Source organism: Carya illinoinensis, chromosome 8 (genome assembly GCF_018687715.1).
Source record: "Carya illinoinensis cultivar Pawnee chromosome 8, C.illinoinensisPawnee_v1, whole genome shotgun sequence".
In the NCBI taxonomy this organism is placed as follows: Eukaryota; Viridiplantae; Streptophyta; class Magnoliopsida; order Fagales; family Juglandaceae; genus Carya; species Carya illinoinensis.
In genome coordinates this window covers 9,174,991-9,196,249 of record NC_056759.1, presented here as the reverse complement: position 1 = coordinate 9,196,249, position 21,259 = coordinate 9,174,991, and the positions used below count along the sequence as shown (strand labels likewise).

At 33.5% G+C, this 21,259-nt stretch overlaps 1 protein-coding gene across 3 annotated transcripts; it reads left to right on the top strand.

The window, feature by feature from the left end:
• The first annotated feature begins 8,261 nt into the window (after window positions 1-8,261).
• LOC122318854 (RNA-binding protein 24-A-like) lies at window positions 8,262-14,672 on the top strand. 3 transcript variants are annotated; one of them, XR_006244919.1, is made up of 8 exons: window positions 8,263-9,178; window positions 9,504-9,627; window positions 10,402-10,531; window positions 11,905-11,941; window positions 12,060-12,297; window positions 13,043-13,152; window positions 13,245-13,343; window positions 13,584-14,672. XR_006244919.1 is itself a non-coding variant. In XM_043136549.1 (7 exons), the coding sequence occupies exons 1-6, from the start codon at window positions 8,960-8,962 to the stop codon at window positions 13,138-13,140; spliced, it is 846 nt and encodes a 281-aa protein (XP_042992483.1). In that variant the 5' UTR covers window positions 8,262-8,959; the 3' UTR covers window positions 13,141-13,152; window positions 13,614-14,672. The 3 variants fall into 3 exon arrangements, 1 of the variants encoding a protein (XP_042992483.1); XR_006244918.1 differs by having other exon boundaries at window positions 8,264-9,178; window positions 13,614-14,672; XM_043136549.1 differs by lacking the exon at window positions 13,245-13,343 and having other exon boundaries at window positions 8,262-9,178; window positions 13,614-14,672.
• Window positions 14,673-21,259: the final 6,587 nt, after the last annotated feature.

Below are 21,259 nucleotides of genomic sequence, written 5' to 3'. Positions count from 1 at the left end.
AGAACCGTCTACTCCTACAGTTGCAGTTCGCAGGTCAGTTAGGACTATACGTCCTCCACAGCGCTTCTCACCTACTTTGAATTACATTTTGTTGACAGATGGTGGAGAACCGCAAAGTTATGAAGAAACCTTGCAAGATGAGAATTCTAGCAAGTGGGAGCTGACCATGAAAGACGAGATGGATTCCCTGCTAGGGAATCAGACATGGGAGTTGACAGAACTTCCATCAGGGAAGAAGGCATTACACAACAAGTGGGTGTACCGGGTGAAAACTGAGCATGACGACAGTAAGAGGTACAAGGCTAGACTTGTTGTAAAAGGCTTTCAGCAAAAGCAGGTTATTGATTACTCTGAGATTTTTTCTCCTGTGGTAAAGATCACAACTATCAGGATGATACTGGCTATGGTTGCCACTGAAGATCTATTTCTTGAGCAGTTAGATGTGAAGACAACTTTTCTTCATGGAGACCTTGAAGAAGACATCTACATGCACCAGCCTGAGGGGTTTGTGGTATAGGGAAAGGAAGGTTCAGTTTGCAGACTGAAGAAGAGCTTGTATGGCCTGAAGCAAGCTCCTAGACAGTGGTACAAGAAATTTGACAACTTCATGCACAGTGCAGGGTATATTAGATGTCAGGTAGATCACTGCTGCTATGTCAGGCATTTTGACAATTCTTACATTATTTTGCTATTGTATGTGGATGACATGCTTATTGCAGGGGTTAGTATTGATGAGATCAATAATCTGAAGAAGCAGATGTCAAAGCACTTTGCAATGAAGGATTTGGGAGCTGCAAAGCAAATCCTTGGCATGAGAATTGTCAGAGACAGAGTCAGAGGTACGTTGAGACTTTCACAGGCTGAGTATGTGAAAAAGGTACTCAGCAGGTTCAATATGGACAAGGCCAAACCAGTTGGCACACCCTTGGGAAGTCACTTCAGACTCAGCAAGAATCAGTCACCAGAGTCAGAGGAGGAACAAGATTACATGAGTAAGGTTCCTTATGCCTCAGCCATTGGTTCACTTATGTATGCTATGGTTTGCACAAGACCGGATATTGCCCATGCAGTGGGAGTTGTGAGTAGATACATGAGTAACCCAGGAAAGCAACATTGGGAAGCAGTGAAGTAGATTTTGAGGTACCTAAAGGGTTCCTCAAAAACCTGTTTATGTTTCTCTGGAGAGAGATTGGAGGTGCAGGGCTATGTTGATGCTGATTTAGCTAGAGATATTGACAGCAGAAAGAGTACCACGGGCTTTGTTTATACACTTGGTGGTACTACAGTGTCATGGGGTTCTAATCTATAGAAAACAGTTTCTTTGTCTACAACAGAAGCTGAGTATATTGCAGTGTCAGAGGCTGCAAAGGAGATGGTATGGCTACAAGGCTTCTTGGAAGAATTGGGTAATAAGAATCAGAAAGGCACTCTCTACAGTGACAGTCAGAGTGCCATATTCCTAGCCAAGAATCCAGCATTCCATTCCAGGACCAAGCACATTCAGATTAGGTATCACTTCATACGGTCATTGTTAGATGACGGACAGTTGTTACTTGAGAAGATTTGTGGAAGCAAGAACCCTGCTGATATGTTGACAAAGGGTGTTACGCTTGAGAAACTTCAGTTGGTCTTCTAGAATGAAGACAGGAGCAGTGAGTTGCAGAGGTGGATATCATGTTTGAGGAAGACGGCGATACAGCGAGTGTACCAGTCTCCAAGTGGGAGAATTGTTGAGTACTGTGGAGTCTGGTCCACACCGCTCGAGCGGAGGCATTGGCCGCTCGAGCGAAGTCAGGCAGAGTCAAACGCTCGACGTCAGCTCGACAGTGAGCTCGAGCGGGAGGAGTTCGCTCGAGCGGAGGCATTGGCCGCTCGAGTGAAGTCAGACAGAGTCGAACGCTCAACGTCAGCTCGACAGTGAGCTCGAGCGGGACGCGGAATGGAAGTTCACTCGACGCGCGCTCGACACGCCGCTCGAGCGAACATGCGATTTTAGAGATTCCGCCGTTTGAACTATATATATGATGTTTAAACTCATATAGCCGGTTACTGTAGACAAGAAAAAAAAAACACTGTGGACGAACAGTGTTGAGATCCATCTTGTAGTGTGATATTCCTCAATAATAAAATCCTCTGCAGCTCCCGTGGACGTAGGCAATTTGCCGAACCACGTACATCTTGTGTCGTGTGTGATTGCGTGTGTGATTGTTTTTCTCGTTCGTTAATATCTTTCAATTCATTGTCATCGTTTTTTCACAACATTTTCAGGCAGAAGGGCTAATGTCTACGATAGTTATGATACTTACTCCCCAAGTGCATGCACAAGTTATGGTTGTTTTAGAGACCATACATGAAATTGATAGGCGGACATTCATGATTAAACTATAAGTGTTTAATAGTCATGAGCTATTTTATATTTTGTCATGTTTATATTTTGACAAGAAAATATCAAGATAGAAGCAAAAAATTAGAAAATGGCCTCTTAAACGCCCTGAAGTTAGTGCCCCTTTTTCTGCTTGTGCCACTAGCTATGGGTCAGTCGCTTTCTATCTCCCTACTGGTTTTAATTTATATGTTTTTATTTTATCCTAACATTCAGGGTTGTATCACTGGAATATGATGCTTTATTTATTTTGCCTATGTGGGCTATGGAGTTTTGAATTGATTTAGATATCCTCTTCCTTTCATGTAGATTCTGCACTGTCACCTACCTCCAGCAAACTTGGTACAGGCTTGAAAACATATGTTCTATTATGATTGTATGCAGCCTTATGTTTTGGCTTGAGTTTAAGTGGACTATGGATTTAGTAATTGTATGTTCATAGGTTTTGAGAGTAATTTCAGATTGTAGTGGACAAATTTAATATTTACTCCTTAATTACACTAGTATTTGTCCAATGAGTGTAGAAATGGTGGGTAAATTATTATTGCTCATGAATTATATGCCACGAGTCTCTCACAAGGAAATTTGGTGGAAAAATGTTTGTTCTCACGACCTCCCCACTTTTTTCGACTAATTATTCTCACGAAAATGATGCAGTAAGCCACCACACTAAATCATCCGCCATTGCTTTTGTCACGGGAAATACTTATTTCTAATAGTACAAGTAGTAAATAATAAGTTCTTTCGACAAATATAGAAGTGACTAAAACATATTTATCACCAAACATTTGAGCCCCAATACTAATAATAGTCACGATTTAGGGAGTGGCCAAAAACTTTATACCACTAAATGTGTGACAAAATCATATGTAGTTAATACACTTTTTCGGACTGTAACTCTGGTGATAATTGATGTTAATCTCACCACAAAGAGCCAAGTTTCTATCTCCATTTGCAACGGATGAAAACAGGTTTGCTACAACTTCTATTCGTGACAAAAAGTAGTCTTTTCCCACGAATAAATTTATTGCTCATGAATTATATGCCACCAACATCTCATGAACAAAATTGGGAAAAAAATATTTTTTCTCACATAATCTCCACCTATTTCGATCAAATTTCCTTACGAGAAAAATCAATTTTTGTTGCAGTGGGAGTTGGTAATTAAATAGCTGGTCAAGGGAAAGTCTAGCTCTCTCTCTCTCTCTCTATGCATGGGTTCTATCTGTGCACATTTTCGATTTATATTAATATATATATATATATTGACCAGAGGGAAGGACTTTTGACTCTCCCAGTGGCTCCGTGGAAGATCGGCAGTGCTTGGTTCATAACACGTTTATATATGTTGTCCCGAACCATCCAATTGCGGAGTCATTTTTCTCTATGAATTGGATATTTCATTTTTTTTTATTTGCTTCTCTTTACACAAATCTTACACCTTAATTTTCACTTCTCAGTCATTAACATCCTTACATCTTTAATAATATTTCCATGTTCAGCCCATATCTCTGCTATTAGTAGCTTTCAATACCAGTTGAGAGTTTCCCTCCAATACCAAGTCCTAAAGGCCCAATTCAGCACATGGTACAGCTGCTCTCCTCAATGCCAAAACTTCAGCAACTATCGGTTTCTTTATGTGATCAGCAGTTGAACACAAAAATGTTAGCATCCCCCCCGCCCCCCCCCCCCCCCCCCCCCCCCTTCCTTTTGAGTCTCTAATTACTACACCAATACACACCCTTTTATGTTAAGCATCCATGGTAGCATCCTAATTTGCTTTCACTGCTAATTCAGCATGCTTTTCCCACTTGACCACTCCTCTATCATTAGGAATATTCTTATTGCAAGCAAGTTTGCGCATCAAGAAGGGTAATCTTAAACACATTCATTAGGAATTAGATTATTGTGTTAGGAATTAGATTACCACAATAATCTGCCTGCATTAGATGGCAAATTTCCGAAAGAATAAGGGAACCATATAGGATTAAATCTGCTATGCCATGGAGAGAGAGAGAGAGAGAGAGAGAGAGAGAGAGAGAGAGAGAGAGAGAGAGAGAGAGAGAGAGAGTAATCAAGTATAACTCCTACTATTAAGTACAAATCTAAAAATAAAAAGAGTAATATTAGGTGCAAGTTTCATACAAGTCATTTGTAAAAAAGTGGGTCCCATTCATAAATAATAATTTTTTAACATTTTGTTTAGGTATGATCCATTTTTTGTATGACGTTTATCTATTTAGGATTTGTACAAATCATTTCTCAAATATTATCTAAAGCTAAATTGATTAGAGTTTTCTTCACCATGCAGAGAGAGATCTGTCTTATATTCTATTGAGCAATTCAGCTTACCAAATGTTTTCTACTCCTGCCCGCAATCGGTTGGGTCAAGAGGTTGCTCGACTCAGAGATCTAAATCAATATGACCACTGACACACCTCTAGCCATTACTCAATTAAGGAACTGGTATACATAGACATTTGGCATATTAAAAAATACACAATACTACAATCTTTTCAAGACCAACAACTCAAGATATGGAATTTCGAGTATCAAATATCTGCAACAATTGAGGAATCCATGGCTCATTAAGGTCATGATGGGGCTTCCACATGCATTCGAGAACCTTATCAAGGATATGAATGCCACATTAATGGATTCAAACATCAATTGCAGTGGTTCCAAAAGACAGACCTACCAACAATAACCGCGGATGCATCTTTCAACCTATCTGCGGTTCAGTTAGGACTATCGCATGCAGAAAGTCGTCAATTTAGAACTCCACTCAATTAGGAGAAGTGAGCAGCTTCCTCTTCCTTTCCATTTTTTTTTTTTTTTATTAGTGTCCTGTACAGTAACCAGAAAGTCGTCCCCCATTATTATTTAGGGGAGAAAGTGCCATTTGAGCCAAAGCTTATTGACGAAAGACGGCAACTTTCTTTAAGACATCATAAAATGGAACTGGTGTTGATCTGATACTGAAGGCCTACGGGTCTCCCCAACAATATATCAAAATGAAAAGGAAAACCAGTCATTTTGTTTCCGAGGTTTATTCATTTGTAGACAAATTAGAATCTAAAGAGATATTCCAAGCTCTCTATAGCTCATATTTGCTAGGAGGATCGATGATTATGCACATCTACTTCCTTAATTCCTTTTCACATCGTATTAAGCTGTTATTTTTTCATTATTTTAGATAACGGGTGTGGCCCTCAAGCAAGAAGAGATTTAAACCAGTGACCAAACCCAAATTTAAATGAGTTAGCACCTTCAACAGTTGTACCATTATTGCTCTTTCATCATTTTCTTGGTGAAACTTGGACTCGCACCTCTTGGCCACATGATCAGCTACTGTTCTGGCGGTCTCTATAATGTCATGTAAAGCATCCCGTCATCACAAAATTCCTATTTCATCCTAGTATAGTGATGAAAACCAATGAAATCATGTGGATACTACTCACAGAGAAATGCTCACGAGTCACAATTGGGTTATAGTGGTTTACGGGTCTGAATATATAGAAGAGTGTGTTTAGGAATTTTAACGTGAAGAGGATTGTAGAACTGTAACCATGTTTGAAATTGAACATGTTTATTGGCTTGGACTTCATAAATAAACCGAGCCTTAGTTCTCATGGGTTTGAATCTATTTAATCCATAAAATATAAAATGGGCTTAACTCCAACTACTAATCCCACTAAAGATTTTATAACCATTTAAATAACTTTTGAGCTTGTGATCTATCTATGAATAAATATTTATTATTTTTTTTCTTATTATTTTATAATATAACATTAAATAATAAGTTTATAAATAAAATATAATAAATAATCTTTAATTATCTAATATTACATCACGAAATAATGAGAAAATAATAAAAAAGATGATGAGTAATATTATTCGTTTAAAATTATCCAGTAAATCTTAATTAGATCTTACAAAATATTAGCCCATTAAGCATAATTTTAGGCCCAATAAATTCATCCATATTTTATCCATCATATTGGATTGGATCTTTATAACTTTGTTGAAATAATTTTTGATTAAAATATATATTTGAGTTCAATGATAATTTCTAGTTGTCAAACATTTCGAAACATAACTTTTTAAAATTGTATGTTTATTTTAATAGTTTTATTTTTATAAATATTTTATATTTTATATTATATATTAACTACATATGGGCCTATGGCCTCTAGAACACACTGAAGGCATTTTTTTTTTCTTATTCTTTTTTGAAAGAAAAACAGCTATTAGTCAATCTTAAGCCTTAACAGCCCAATGTTAGCCGGACAGCGCCGGTGGGAGACGATTGCAATCGCCCCACAGTGGCTAGTCGGTTTGGTCGGTTCCTGATTGCGTGTGAGAAAAATTCAAAGGAAGAGATGCCGACTAAAGTGGAAAAATAAAAGATAAAAAAAATTATATAAAAATAAATATATAAATTAATATAATTTTATATCATTTATTTTATAATATAAATAATTTTATAATCTAACATAATCATTAAATTAATATAAATAATTTTAAAAATCACGTTAAATGGAATCAAGTTGTGATGCAGCAGGAGCAGGCAGTGGAGACGAGCGCTTGTGATCTTGGCCCATGATAAAATAGTTTAAGAGCATTACCAAAACCGACCCGTTTCACAAAGGAAAGTAATGATTCGTGTCCGGACTGACCTGCATCATCCAAAGTGAGGGTCCCTTTCTGGGTAAGAGCATTACCAATATATACTTACGTGACGTCTCCTTCCTCTTTATCCAATGCCGGGTTTTGATTCTGTATATTCGGTATTACCCTACGACTATTATATACACTACCGAAATTATTAAAAATGATTACCTACCAACTCTTCTTTGACTTTATATTAAACAAATAGTAATTTTATAAATTAATTGATCTATTTATATTAATTTATTGTAAAATAAGTTGTAAGTATATCATTATTTTTTTCTTTTATAATAATCTCCCATTCTCCTAAATAAATAGATACCCCATTTTTGTTTTTTTTTTTTAAAAGATACCCCATTTGTTTTAAAATTTTTATAAGTTTTGCTAAAGATAGAATCCTTTTGCATATGGAATTTTGCTCCTCCAAGAATAATCTAGATTTCAAATAAATGAGGAAAGAAAATATTTTAAATATAAAAAGATTACGTAAAAATAAATTTATAAATTAATATAATTTGACGTGATATATTAAATTATAAAATTATTTTTATATAAGTTTTTTTGTATGTGACAATTCTCAATGAAAAATGAGTAAAGATTCCAATGCACGAAATTGTTAAGAATATTAGTAATCTAATAATTTCGCAAACCAGTGGGTAAGAATATTGTTAGTCTATAAATATAATTTTTTTAAATGTTATAAATTTATTATATATCAAAAGGAAAATAATACATAATATTTAATTTGATAACATTAATCAATAATTATTTTTATTTATTTATTTATTTTTATATTTCTTAAATGAAGATGAAAACAAAAAATAAAAAGTTAATATGAAACAAAAATTCGAAGCATCGAAAGGTAGAAAGAAGGTTGTGAACGGAAAGACAGCAGGATATGATGATTACAGTGTTAGGTCGGTGCCGGTGTAGTTTGTATATGGTGGACACCCTTTTATCAGTACGTGCAAAAGCAAAAGCCCTCGGATTATTATTAGATTGAGACGGGAGACAGAGACACAGAGGATAACCCATTTTTACAAAGGTTTTTGTTTTGTTTTTTTATTTTTATTTTTCAAAGGTTAGGGGGAAAACCAAAAAGCATGATTGGGTCCCACATTCTGTACCCTCTCCCGAGCTGTTGTCGGCTAATGTTTCAGAAATCTCAAAAGACAAAAGTGGGTCCTACCTTTCCCCCCGTTCTCTTTCCTTTTCCCTTTCCTTTTTCTCTTTCAGTGCAAGATCAAATGACTATCTTCCTTCGCCGAGAAGATGAGAAAACCGAAAGAAAAAAGTAGGAGAAAATCAGGATCCATCGTTCGTCTCCCACTTCCCAGTGTCTCCTCCTTCTACAGTACCAATACTTCGCTGCTGCTACGGCTACTCTAAAAGATTCTTCTACAGTTTTTTTTTTTTTTTATAAATTTTTTTGGGTGCTACCGCTCATCAACAGAGCCCAGCCCATGCTATTTCTATGTTCCACCATCCAATCCCACCACCGACCTCTTGGCCCATCATCCCCACCCCCTCTATTCTAGCGTTTCCTTTTTATGTGTTTTCCTTTTCTTTCCACTTTTATTTATTTTTTTTGTAATTTCTTTTATCATTGATTTTTTAGGGCTTATTCCCTCCATTACTGTGCTGTCTGATCATTCCCTTCTCATTTAAGATTAGCTCCGTGTTCTGTTTCTTGGATTCTTTAAAAAGTTCTATATGGATTCTTAGGATATCTCGTCGTCAATATCTAGGGTTTTTCTAGGGTTTTTCCTTTGATATGCGGCTTCGCGTTTCCTGGGTCGACTGTAGTATCACTTAAATATATCGTCTTTTTACTCTTGGTGTCTTTTTTCTCTGTGAATTTGAATTGGTGCTCTCTCTCTCTGTCTGAGTTGAAAATTTTCATTCATGGCGTACCAGCCGATTACGGGTCCGACTTCGAGTTCCGGCTTTCAGTTCATGAACTCCCCTTTTGGTGATACGACCTTCACCAAGGTCTTTGTTGGGGGACTTGCCTGGGAGACGCAGAGCGAAACTATGCGGCGGTATTTCGAGCAGTTCGGTGAGATTCTAGAGGCCGTCGTGATCACTGATAAGAATACTGGTCGATCGAAAGGCTATGGTTTTGTGAGTATTTATTCTTTTCAATTTGTGTTTTTCGTTATCTTATATATATATGTATATATTATCTTTCATTTGGAAAAAATGAGTATCATGGTATTGTAGAGATGCCAATTATAATCGTTCTTCTTTGATGATCTTAGAATTGATTAGAACGGTCTGTTTGCTACTTTGAAATTTGAAAACTTTAGATGTTTGTAGCTATCAATATGTGTATGATTGAGTTTATTGGTGTTTGCATCATTTACATTGAGCCATCTAAATGGGGAGAGTACTTGTTTGACTTCTGAAATGACTTGGTTTTCACTCATATTTACATGGAGGGTTTTAGGTGACTTTTCGTGAACCTGAGGCTGCTAGGAGAGCCTGCATTGATCCAACTCCAATTATTGATGGCAGGCGGGCAAATTGTAATTTGGCTTCACTCGGGCGGCCTCGGCCTTCTATGCCTTATGGTATGAAATTTTTGCCGGAACTTATCTAATAATTTTCCTGTTCGTGCTTTCATTCTATGTATATTTTTTTTAAGATTATACACTATATATGTTATCTGGTATGCTCGAAACATCACAAAACTGATTGCTTTTGTGCCAAAGCCTTCTCTGACCTCTCTGTTACACCCGGCTTAAGTTATAATTTATTACCATGGTTTGATTTCTGTGTATCACTGCTGAGATACTGCTCTCCAGAAATATGATATTTTTACTGATAATTCATTTTTTGCATGGCTGTTGATGTTCTTGAATTTTTACTTTTTCTTCAAACAAGCTATGCAGGTGGGTTCTGTCATTTTTTGGTCCTTTTGGTTGTGGTGAGCCGATTGATGTGTTGTTGGGAGAACAAATATTACATGCAATATGTTTTGCCTTGTTAAAGGTGGACTCTGTCCATTTTAACCTTAAGCCGTTTTCTAAGGTGCTTATACTTGCAATAAGTAGCAGCTAGTAGTGTGATAACGGTGCTCTTCCTATTCTTTTGTCTTTTTGTTTTGGTGGAAAATGAATTCATTGAGAAACATGTGAACTAATGCCTAAAATTTAATATAATTGAGCTAGTCTTATTAGTAAAATTCTTATTTAGTGATAAAAAAAAAAAAGTTAATATAATTGAGCGAGTTTGATTGTTAATTTCAATTAAGTTAACTTTCAGCCCATTAAATCATCTTTTCCTATTAGCCTCCTTATATATTATTTATTTCCTATGGGTCGATTTTTTATTTTATATTATAGGACGTTTGAGACCAACAACTCCATATTCTGGAAGTGTGCAAGTTGCCCGGGGAGCTTATGTTGGAAATTTTGGCTACCAGCATCCACTTTCTTATAGCTACCAACATGGATTGATGTATCCTCCATATGGGTAAGTTGTGAATTTCAAAGCAAATTGTCAACTTGATGGGTAGTTGTAGTTTCAAATCCAAACTCTTAAGAGAAAAAAGTATCATTTTTTCTTTTTGATTTTTTTTCTTTTTATAGAAGGTTAAGTAAAATTTAAATTTTAAACCCCAAGGGGTTAGCCCAAGTGGTGAAGGCCTTGGTCTGATGTATCACTCCCTTCAAGGTTCAAGGTTCAACACCTCATGTGTGCAAACAATCCTTTAGGGCCACACCCCTGGTGAAAAGTCAGTGATTTAACCAGTTCGTGTAAGGAAACTCCCGAGTGTGTGGGGCACGGGATTGGGGTTTAATCTGCAGGGATGGGTCCTACCTTGGAGAGGTTTCCCGACATAATTAAAAAAAAAAAAAAAAAATTAAATTGCATTAGTTGATATTTGAACAAAAATGCTTTGGTTAATAGTTGCATGGCTTTTTTATTCCCTCCCCCCCCCCCCCCCCCCTCCTTCCCCACCCCAAAAAAAAACCGCCGCACGGCGCCCCCCTCCATTATCTTGGCCTAGTAACCTTGCTCCCATGTCTCATTGGAGAACAAGTAAATAAGTTGGGTCAGCTCTGAAAAGTGCTGTATTTTCTTTTTTTGGCTAGTTGTTGTGAGGTGTGTTTAGTATGTTTAGTAAACGTAATACCTCACTCATCTTGCGTGGTTTCTTACATAGTTTATGTGCATATGCACTCACAGTTATCACTAATTATAGAATGATGTGATTGCCCTTGGATCACTTTGCCCTAGAAGCTGAATGTTTTCGACTTGTGCTGAATATATGCTTGTTAGCCCATATTTGTGGTTCAGCAACCTTAAAATAATTTGTCACCACTTTGCTCAATTAAGTATGCAAGTGCTTAATGTTTTGTGTTTCCTATTGTGTGCTACCTACCAATCACAACATGTGACCTTACTTATGAATGGAAATAAGAATACATTCATTCCTTTGTGCATGATTTCGTCCAGTGTGCAGTAATATGCATGATTGGTAATTGAAGCAATGCAAACTGTGGTAGCTTCAGATGATGTGTTCTAGCTCATTGCTTATTTGACAGGCATGATAGGGGTTGGTTGTTTCTCAAGGACCACATACTGGCTTGTTTGTTTCAATATTTTATTGATTTATTCTTCAGGCCTGCATGACATGGCTCTTGATAGGACAGGGCCACTTTAACCTTTTATTTTCTTGGGAGACCTGGGCCATTTCAGTCTTGTCATTGGTGTTGTATGTTGGTTGTCTGTTATTCGCTGAAAGGGTCCTAGCTGCATCACTCATTTGTATCAAAATTTTTGCATGTAGAACCCTGGCCTAGTGCTAATTATAGAATTTCAATGTTGGTTTTAACCTGCAGGTATCAAACATATGGACCTGAATATGTCTACCCACAGGTCAGCATTGCTCCCAAATTGTGGCAGTAATCAAAACCTGCATTTAATGATGGTTACACTGCCCGATTTCACCACGACTTTCTTGTAATAATTTGTTGTGTTCTATTTTTTACTGCAGGGTGTTTACAACCCTTATGCTGGTCAGCATTACCTTCAGATATATGGAGTACCTGGGACGGTTAACCCTGCTGTTTATCCTTATGGACAATTGGGTCAAACTCTTCCTGGTGGTCATGGTTATACGGCAGTGCCCAGTTATCCTGTACCGGGTGCTCAGGTAGTACATTTTGGTGGACCAAGTGCTAGTGCGATGGCAACTTCACCTATGCCTACAATTCAGTCACCATATCCCACAGGTAGTTTCTGTCCTCAAAACTATGGCTTACAACATCAATAGCTACTTGCACCTGGAAAATAGGATTGTACTGTGACAGCATCACCTTCTTTATGCACTGAATGTTCTAGAAAGAACACCTTTGGACTTTTTTCTATGCAAAGTTATTGTTTACTGATAGTTCCAACAATTCTACGTTACACGAGCCTTCTTGAAGGACCTAACAGTTATAAAGTCCAGATTTTAATGTTTAATTTGGCATTCTACGCTAGAAACCACACAGCTCAACAAATATATTCAAACTTATTAGCAATAAAATGATTTGCCATATCTTGTATTGTAGTGTATGTATCAGTACCAGCCCATAAGATAGGGAAATAAGCATGCAAAAGGTAGTGAAACACCTGAATTGAGATTTTTTGGTCATCTTGGGAGTCTGATTGGAATCTGTTTCAGAAAGACTCGGGATAAAGTTATGTCCTGAGTAAATGATGATGGAACCACTCTAATTAGACTTAATATGAATAGATGCGTGTTGAGAAGGATGAATGATTAAAGGTTGTATGGTTAGTTACATCTGGGAAAGGAGTGTACCTTTTATTTTGCCTTTTAAGTTGAAGCGTTTGCTAAAAACAATGCCACAAAGCAAGTCTTCCACTCACACGTAAAGGGAGAGAGACACTCAACATAAAACTTCCTTAGTAAATTTCTTATCGAGATCAACACATTGTGCAGAGCTGACTTGGGAAGTATATTTGTTTTGTCAGGTATGGCAGCTCCTGTTGCACCGCAACCCCAATTTATAGTTCCTGCTCCTTCTCCTCAGTACATGCAAGGTAGCGGTTCAGACCAAACGGCTGGGTGAGGATTGATCAAGGTGAGTGCCACATTGTGGGGTTTGGTACTGCACCTGAGCTTGCCTATCTTTCCTGTATGATATTATTGTTGGAGACTCTTGTTCTCCTTCAGGTATCCTTAGATTGCAGCAGGACTAAGAGCAGCGGAACTGCTACTTGAGTGGCGGGCTTCGGATCTAGCCTTGCAAATTATATATTTTGCATTCTAGAGGTACAAATTTCAAGTTTATTTTTGTTAGTTTTTTCTTTGACATGAAATAAATTATAATGGAGAAATAGAATGTATGACTTGGGGGTGGTGGATTTGGTTGTGCCTTTTCTAATTAGATTCTGATTCTGATTTTCTGGTTCATACCTTGATTTGAAGGAGGTTCTCTTCAGCCCAATTGCAGTTTGAGACTACAAGAATTCATATCTCAAATTATTTCTAATTTAAGTATTTATGGTGCAGGTGGTCTTATATCAATTTCATGCTGTGCAGGTTATACGTAGTCATGCTCACCAGAGAAGTCAAATGTCTTGAGTCGCTCCAGATGGTGGAGAATGGGGGGATGTGGAAGATGCGGACTGCTCTTCCTTTGGGATCTTTACCCTAGTGTACTTAAAACCTCGTATAGCGCCTCTGCTTAGGATGAGTAGCAGGCTATCATGGATTGATGGGTTCTGGAATCGGTTTCTAGCAGCCATGTAGGAATAAGCCTGTGTAAAAATCATCACTTAGAATCAACATATGATTCTTTTGTAGTCTAGTCCCTGCATTTTGGGTGTATAGATAGTCTCTGGTGTTTCTGTTTGTTGTTGGGTCCATTGTATTAAATGTGATTCTGAGTTTTGTGCATATTAGTTCTAGGTTTTTTTTTTTTTTTTTTTTCCTGAAAATTCAACACCTGCATCTTGGATGATATTGAGAGCCTGGCTTCAAAACACGAGCTGCAGGTATCTATCTTATTGAGAAGAAACATTTGTGTTTCCTAATACCCATTTCTTGCTCTAATCTGAAATCCAGCTCTGAAGCAAGATCTTCTATATATGCTAAAGTAATGGTCATGCAATGGTACCTTTTAATGATCATTTTTTTCCCCATTGAGTGAAGTTACTTGAGCCTGGTTAATTGACTGCCAATCAAGATGCCAACTAGTGTCATATTAAAGCATATAGATAGGACTTATTTTTTTCTTTTCTGAATAACATATAGATGGGACTAGATTGATAGTCTTTAAAGTTTAAACTTCTCTTGTACTGGTGGCCTTACATTGCTGTAGAAGTCCCTTTTAACGAGGGATGTGAAGTTGTGTCCCATATTTGTTCCCTTTGTTTGCTATATTTGGGGATTTTTGTTCAGGCGCATCATTGCCTTGTTGGACAAGGTCCTTCACTATTTCTCTGTTCTCTTGAAGAGGCATTAGAGATCATGCATATCTTCCCTTGAATTTGCACCAGTGTCTTGGTGATTTTATGTAATATCCCGGATTGAGTGTAAAAATTTATTGAATGAGATCTCATATTCTCTGGGCAGAAATTTTTGGCCCTTTCTAATGTATCGAAGGGGCTTACTGTAAATTGGATCATTACATTATATCGTATTAAGTTGATACTTTACAATATGTTTTGGACACCTCATAAACGTGTTTGAGAACAGATTAATTTGCTAGAAATGATGGTTGCAGTCGTGAATACGTAAGCATCGTATAATTCTTTTGAAAAAAAAAAAAAAATACAAGACTCACTTAAAAAAGAAATTAATTTTTTAATTGTGGATCTTATTCTTTTTTAAAGTGATTGTACGGTGCTTTTACATTCCATAATTATATGTAATATTAATCAATTAAAGAACAAATGGGACAGGTGAACATGAGAATATAGTGATGTTTTATGATTCATGATTGCATATATTAGTACCGTTTGGATTGAAAAATACTCTTAACACGTCTTATCATTATAATTTTTTAAATTTTTTACACAAAATATAATAAATAATTTAATTTTATCAAAATTTAAAATAATAATAATATTAAAAAAATATATTCTAATAACATTTTATCTAACTTTATTTAAAATTATCTCATCTCACTATCTAAAGAGCATGCATCCTCGATGGATTAGTCAAATGTTAAATTTATTTTACATTTAGTTATTAGATCCCAAAATATCATTATAGTGGATTAGTCAAAATTTAAATATTTGGACTTTAGCTACTAAAAAAATTTCCAAATTTGCTTGCTATTGTAGCTGTACGAAATGTTATTTTATCAATTAGCTAATGGAAAATTTTATTTGTTTCATCCCCATACAGCCTGCATGGTTAATTGAAAAAAGAAATATGGCAAAAAATATATATGTATATGGTTAGATGAGAAATAGGTAGAATTTTTTTAATTATTAATTATTAATTACTAACTTAATTTAATTAGAATGTGATTACTAATTAATTTTTTAATACAAATTTAATTAGAATATGATTATTAATTAACATGTAATAGGTAGAATGGTAAAATATGATAAAATTAAATAAATTAATAATTAAAAAAATTAAATATTTTTTTAATTATTAATTATTCATAAATGGATAATTTAATGTAGAGATTTGATGTGAATAGTCAAAACTAAATTCATCTTATATTATTTTATTATTATATAATAAAAAAATAGTTATTCCAATATCTTATATGAATAGAATAGATAAAAGTTAAATTCCTCTCATATTTATCAAAAGTGTCATTTTACTTTAACTAATTCATTGAGGATGCACTTAGTGGATTGCCAACGAATTCATTTGATGTTGGCAATAGAGCTGCCAATCTTTCATAATCGAATTCATTTGATTTTGAAGAATTCGATTATGAACATCTTAGCTTCAAACCCGTTTGTCATCCAGCATTGGTCTCTGAGTAATGATGCATGCTTTTCTTGTCAATAAAAGCCTCCCAAAGGCCAAAAGCAGGAAAATATACGATGTGTAAGGTCTATTTGAGCAATGGTGTCTAAAATATACAACCAGTTGCAACAAAAATTTGGAAAATATATATATATATATATATATTTTTTAATTTTTTTATTTAATAAAATAATATTAATTTATCATGTATTGACCCCTTCTCTAAAAATTATTTTGGTCCATTCATAAAATTTAATATGATATAAAAATAAAATAAATAAAACACATCTCATATAAAATAAAATACATATTTTTATTATAAATAAAATTTTAAAAAAAATTATAACTATAACCATTATTATTTCTAACATCTTTCCATATATTCAAAGAGAAATAGTTAAGAATTTAGATTTAGATTTAATACTTGATGATTTTGTTTATTTAAAAAAACGTAAGTTATAATTTTAAACACTATATTTTTTTGTTTAATATATTTGTATGAATGTTTTTATATTATTTTAATGATATATTATTTTTGACATATCAAATACTTTTTTAATACATAAGTTGTATTAAATATATTTTATTTTTATTGTAAATCTTCCAATTAAATTATTATATATCGTAAAAAAAATTATATAAAAATAAAATAAAAAATATTTTATACATATTATTCTAATTTTATTTAGCTCCCCTTAAAATAAATTCCTGACTCTACCACTAAGTGGCAAGACTATGTAAGATTTAGAATCTTATATTAACGTGAGCAATGGTGTCTAAAATGTGAGCACACGCGTGTCGAGGCGTAGTCTTTTAAGACCATTAGCCAGAAGTAGTGATACATAAACTCACCTTCTGGATCGGACCTAAAGGGATCCCAACTTTAGTTTTTAGCAAAAGGATTTAACAATAGAAATTGCTAGGGCCCCCCATCATGAGCGTGCTCTTGGTGCATTTGATTAATTTTTTTTTTTAATATCTTTTTAACATCTTTAACAATTTAAAGAGGTCTTGTTAGGTTTTTTTAATTGCAATAATCATCAAAGTCGAAAACTTTGTCTGTAATCCATGATTAAGCAAGTGAAAATAAGTATTTTTCATCTCAATATCTTTCTTTCTACATGCAAGTTTAACCCATTGAGCCTATAAGAAAAAACTTAAAAGAGATAGATCCAGCTCCTATCAAAAGATTACCAACGGATTGCCATTCACACTCTTTGCAATACTGATGACTTACTGCAAAAATCCCTCAAAGAAAGAAACAAATAACAAGTCAGCATTACACTAAAAAATAGGCTAAAGAAATTGGGCCACAATTGAGAGGGGGAGAGGGCCGAAATCGGGTTTGATATTGATATGAGAAGAGGTGTGAAAATGAAAGAATGAGATTGTGGTTTTGAATTTCAAAGGAAAATGAAAGAGTTTTTTAGAGTGGAAGGACTATAAAAGGTTCAATCAAATCTTAAACAAAGTAGAAGGCAGAGGGGCGCAATAAGAAGAAGCAGAGCAAAAAAGAAGAAAAATAAAGCCACGCAGGCTTGGATAGTAAAGGAGTAATGAGAAGTAGTAAGGGTATCATTATCCATAAAATTATAATACATCCTCTTGGCTTTAATACATGCATATATATACATACATATACATATATGTATATACATATATTTATTTATAGTCTATGTATGAGTTTGAGAATTGAGATTCTCCAAAGTTATTGACTAAAATTCAGACCTTAAAGTAGGAGAGAAATATAAATATGAAGTGAATCTTATAATATTTATTGAATATTTAGTACTGCTTAAGAAATTTTCTCATATAACTTTAAATACTTTGAGATGTATTTTGTGTTTATATTTTTAACACTCTAAGCCGATTCAAATCCAAATTTGGCAGCTAAACCTGGAGGCCTCTGCCAACTTCTATCCAATGTATTATAATAAATAGATGGATCCTTCATGAATCTATAATCTAGAGGCCTCCATTAGGTAGAAACCTATCATTAATTTAATTAAAAAATATTATATATGATATATGCAGACTCATTGATATATGAGGTAAAAGGAGAAAAAAATATTATTTTGGAAAGTCTATTATTATAATTTTAAAAATTTTTTAAAGATAATTATAAAGACTTGCGTGAGCACTGAACAGTTCTTAAATGGAGATTGTACGTAGACTAACTCTTAATTTAGGCTCTCAACTCTCAAGCACCAACTTGCCATTCTACACAGAGAATTAAGTCATTTACCATTATGCTAGAACTTATTGTGATTGCATTAACAATCGAAAGTTTTACTATAAACAACATAATATGCCACGTTTCTTGATATTGATGTAATTGTTCATTGTTCATGTACCAAAACACAGGATGTTTTGTAGGTGAAGCTGTGTCTCGTGCCAGAACAATGAAATTAGTAATAGGGTTCGGCTTCGACAGCTTTTTACCTGATAAAATTGTGAAGTGGCATATGGAAAGGTCGCAGGCTCTAAGGATACAGTGAGGAAACAGAGTGAGAGAGGCCATGCCATCTTGTTGTAGGGTGAATCTCGTCATCTTGTTGCCAGAGTATTGAGTGGTTGGACCACCCCACCCGCTCCCACCCAACAGTTTTGGACTAAGATACCACCCTTCATTTTTTTTTTCCCCCAATTTAGACATTTTTATTTGTAGAGTTGATTTAATAATTCATCAATAATCTTGTTATCTTGTTGCTAGGATCGGACCATCACATTCACTGGTTGGATATCTAGCTACGGTTGTGTTTGCGTAGTGAGGTAATTTCAATTACTCTGTAAATAATAATAAAAAATTAATAAAAAAGTAGTGAATAGTAGTACAAAATAATAAAAAGTAGTTTAAAAGTAATGTTAAAATAATAAATAATAGTAAAGTATGAATACTTCATCGCCCAAACCAACCAGCATGTCGGAATAAGATGTCAACCCGTGTTTATTTATTTATTTTAATAGTTTAGAGAGTTTTATTTTTATTTCTATAAATTTGATTTAAGTCAAATAAGATGAGATAAGATGAAAAATCTATTAATACTATTGAGATAATTTGTTAATAGTGGTCAAATGGTCTGAATTAACGTTTTTATGGAATTTTGATAAAAGAGATAGAAAAAGTTAAATAAAAATATTATAAAGTTAAAAGAGGGTTATAATATTATTTTTATTTTGATATTTAAAAAAGTTAAATTATTTTTTATATTTCATTTTAAAGTTTGAAAATATTGTAATAATTAAATAAAAAAGTTAAAAATTAAAAAATATTTATATTTAAATAATATTTAAATCTTTAAATGAGACGAGATGACTTTGTCATCCGTCAAACCAAACCAAGTAGTATGCTGATTTTTCAGTCTTGACTGAAGCGTGCAAAGAAATTAATTTTTCTGAGGTCTAATGATATTTTTTTTTCTTTTTTAGAAAATACAAAACCACATTTCCGACCAAAAGTAGAGTCAAGCCCAAAGAATAATTAAAAGTGATTTTGTCCATTGCTTGTGTCTTTTTCTTGCCTACCAAAAAGATTCGACGCAAATTATGGCATAAATAGTTAAGATCTATTACATTAATTGGCAACACCTTAATTTTTCCTTAAGAGAAATAAGGATGGAATCTCCTCATGTATAAAACATATGATGGCATAAAGAAGAAAATAAAAATATAACCTACCAGAAATTGTGAGTCGTGACCTCGCATTCATGCTTAAAGTTTGTTCAACTCATATTAATTGAACTCCCACATTAAATGCATTTTCAAAAACATTAACCTCTAAGTTTGATTAAAAGAGAGGAGTATGTCTAGAATTTGGGTCAGAATTTCAAAGACTTTACATATGTTAGAAATATAGTAATTATGATTATTTATCTTTTATAAGAGTTGTATTTCATTCACTTCGGTTTCATTTTAGACATATTTTAAAATCAAATTGATATAAATCAATTTTAAAAATTTAAGAATTGATACAGATCGATTCATAATTGGAATCGAAAACATTTGATTTTTTTAATTTAGGTTTAGTTTGGTTTGGTTTAATTGATTTTTCTATTTTTTTTTTCACTTTTTACTAGTGTCTAATTTATTTTTATACTGGACTTACTACAGTATCTAATTACATGGTATTATACTAGTGTCTAATTTATTTCTATATTTGATTATGTATGGTAGTAACATTATGATATTTTTACATGCACTAAACTATTAATCTATTTATATGATAGTATAAGTATATTATTTTAAAATAATAAACACATACTAGTATAGTATTGAATTAACTATAGTTTATATAATTTATACACTTTTTATTTGAGTATATATGATCAAATATGTAAATATTTATTTATAAATATATATTATATTTTATTATACCAAAAATATATGTATCCTTAATATATATATATATATATATCAAAAGTAAATTTAATATTCATTTTTTAAGATTAAAGTTTCCTGTTATATTAATGTTATATTATAAAATTAATAGGCATGAATAATAAGATTAAAATTTTATATCATATTAATTAACATATAATATACATATATGTAATATAATATAAAAAATTAGTATATAGATATTCCGGTTTAGTTTGGTCTAAATCAGTTTTCAACAGATGAAAATCAAAACCGAATTGAGTTAGATTCGATTTAAACCAAAATTGAACCAATCCGGTTATGAATCGAGCTGGTTGAACCGGTTTTTTGATTTATTTTTTCACCCCTACCTTTCATAGTGTCTTATTCTTTTAACTCAGGAAATAGATAGATATACCATCTGAGTTCAAACGATACTTAATGTTATTTATACAATATATTATTACTACTCGTATAATTTTTTAAAGAAAATAAAATATTTTATGAAAATTATAGAATAAATACACTTCGTGCATATATTTGTCTCCTTTTCTATATATATTAAAGAAGATTATATTAACAAAAAAGTTAATTTTATAATTCTTAACAAAATAAAGAATGAATAATAATTGTTAATTTCGTGTTTATTTGGATTTTTAATATAATTGCTAGAGTGAATTATTCGAATAATATTATATTAAATAATAATAAAATAAATAAATGGAAAGAAATCACCAATTATTATAATTTATGTAATAGGGGTTAATAATTGTTATGATAACTTAAAAGGAAAAGCAGGACAACTCAGACAAAAAAGTACAAGAGTCAAATAGAAGCTACGACACAACATCTACTAAAACTATGCTACTCGCTCGTATTGGATGACACGTACACCT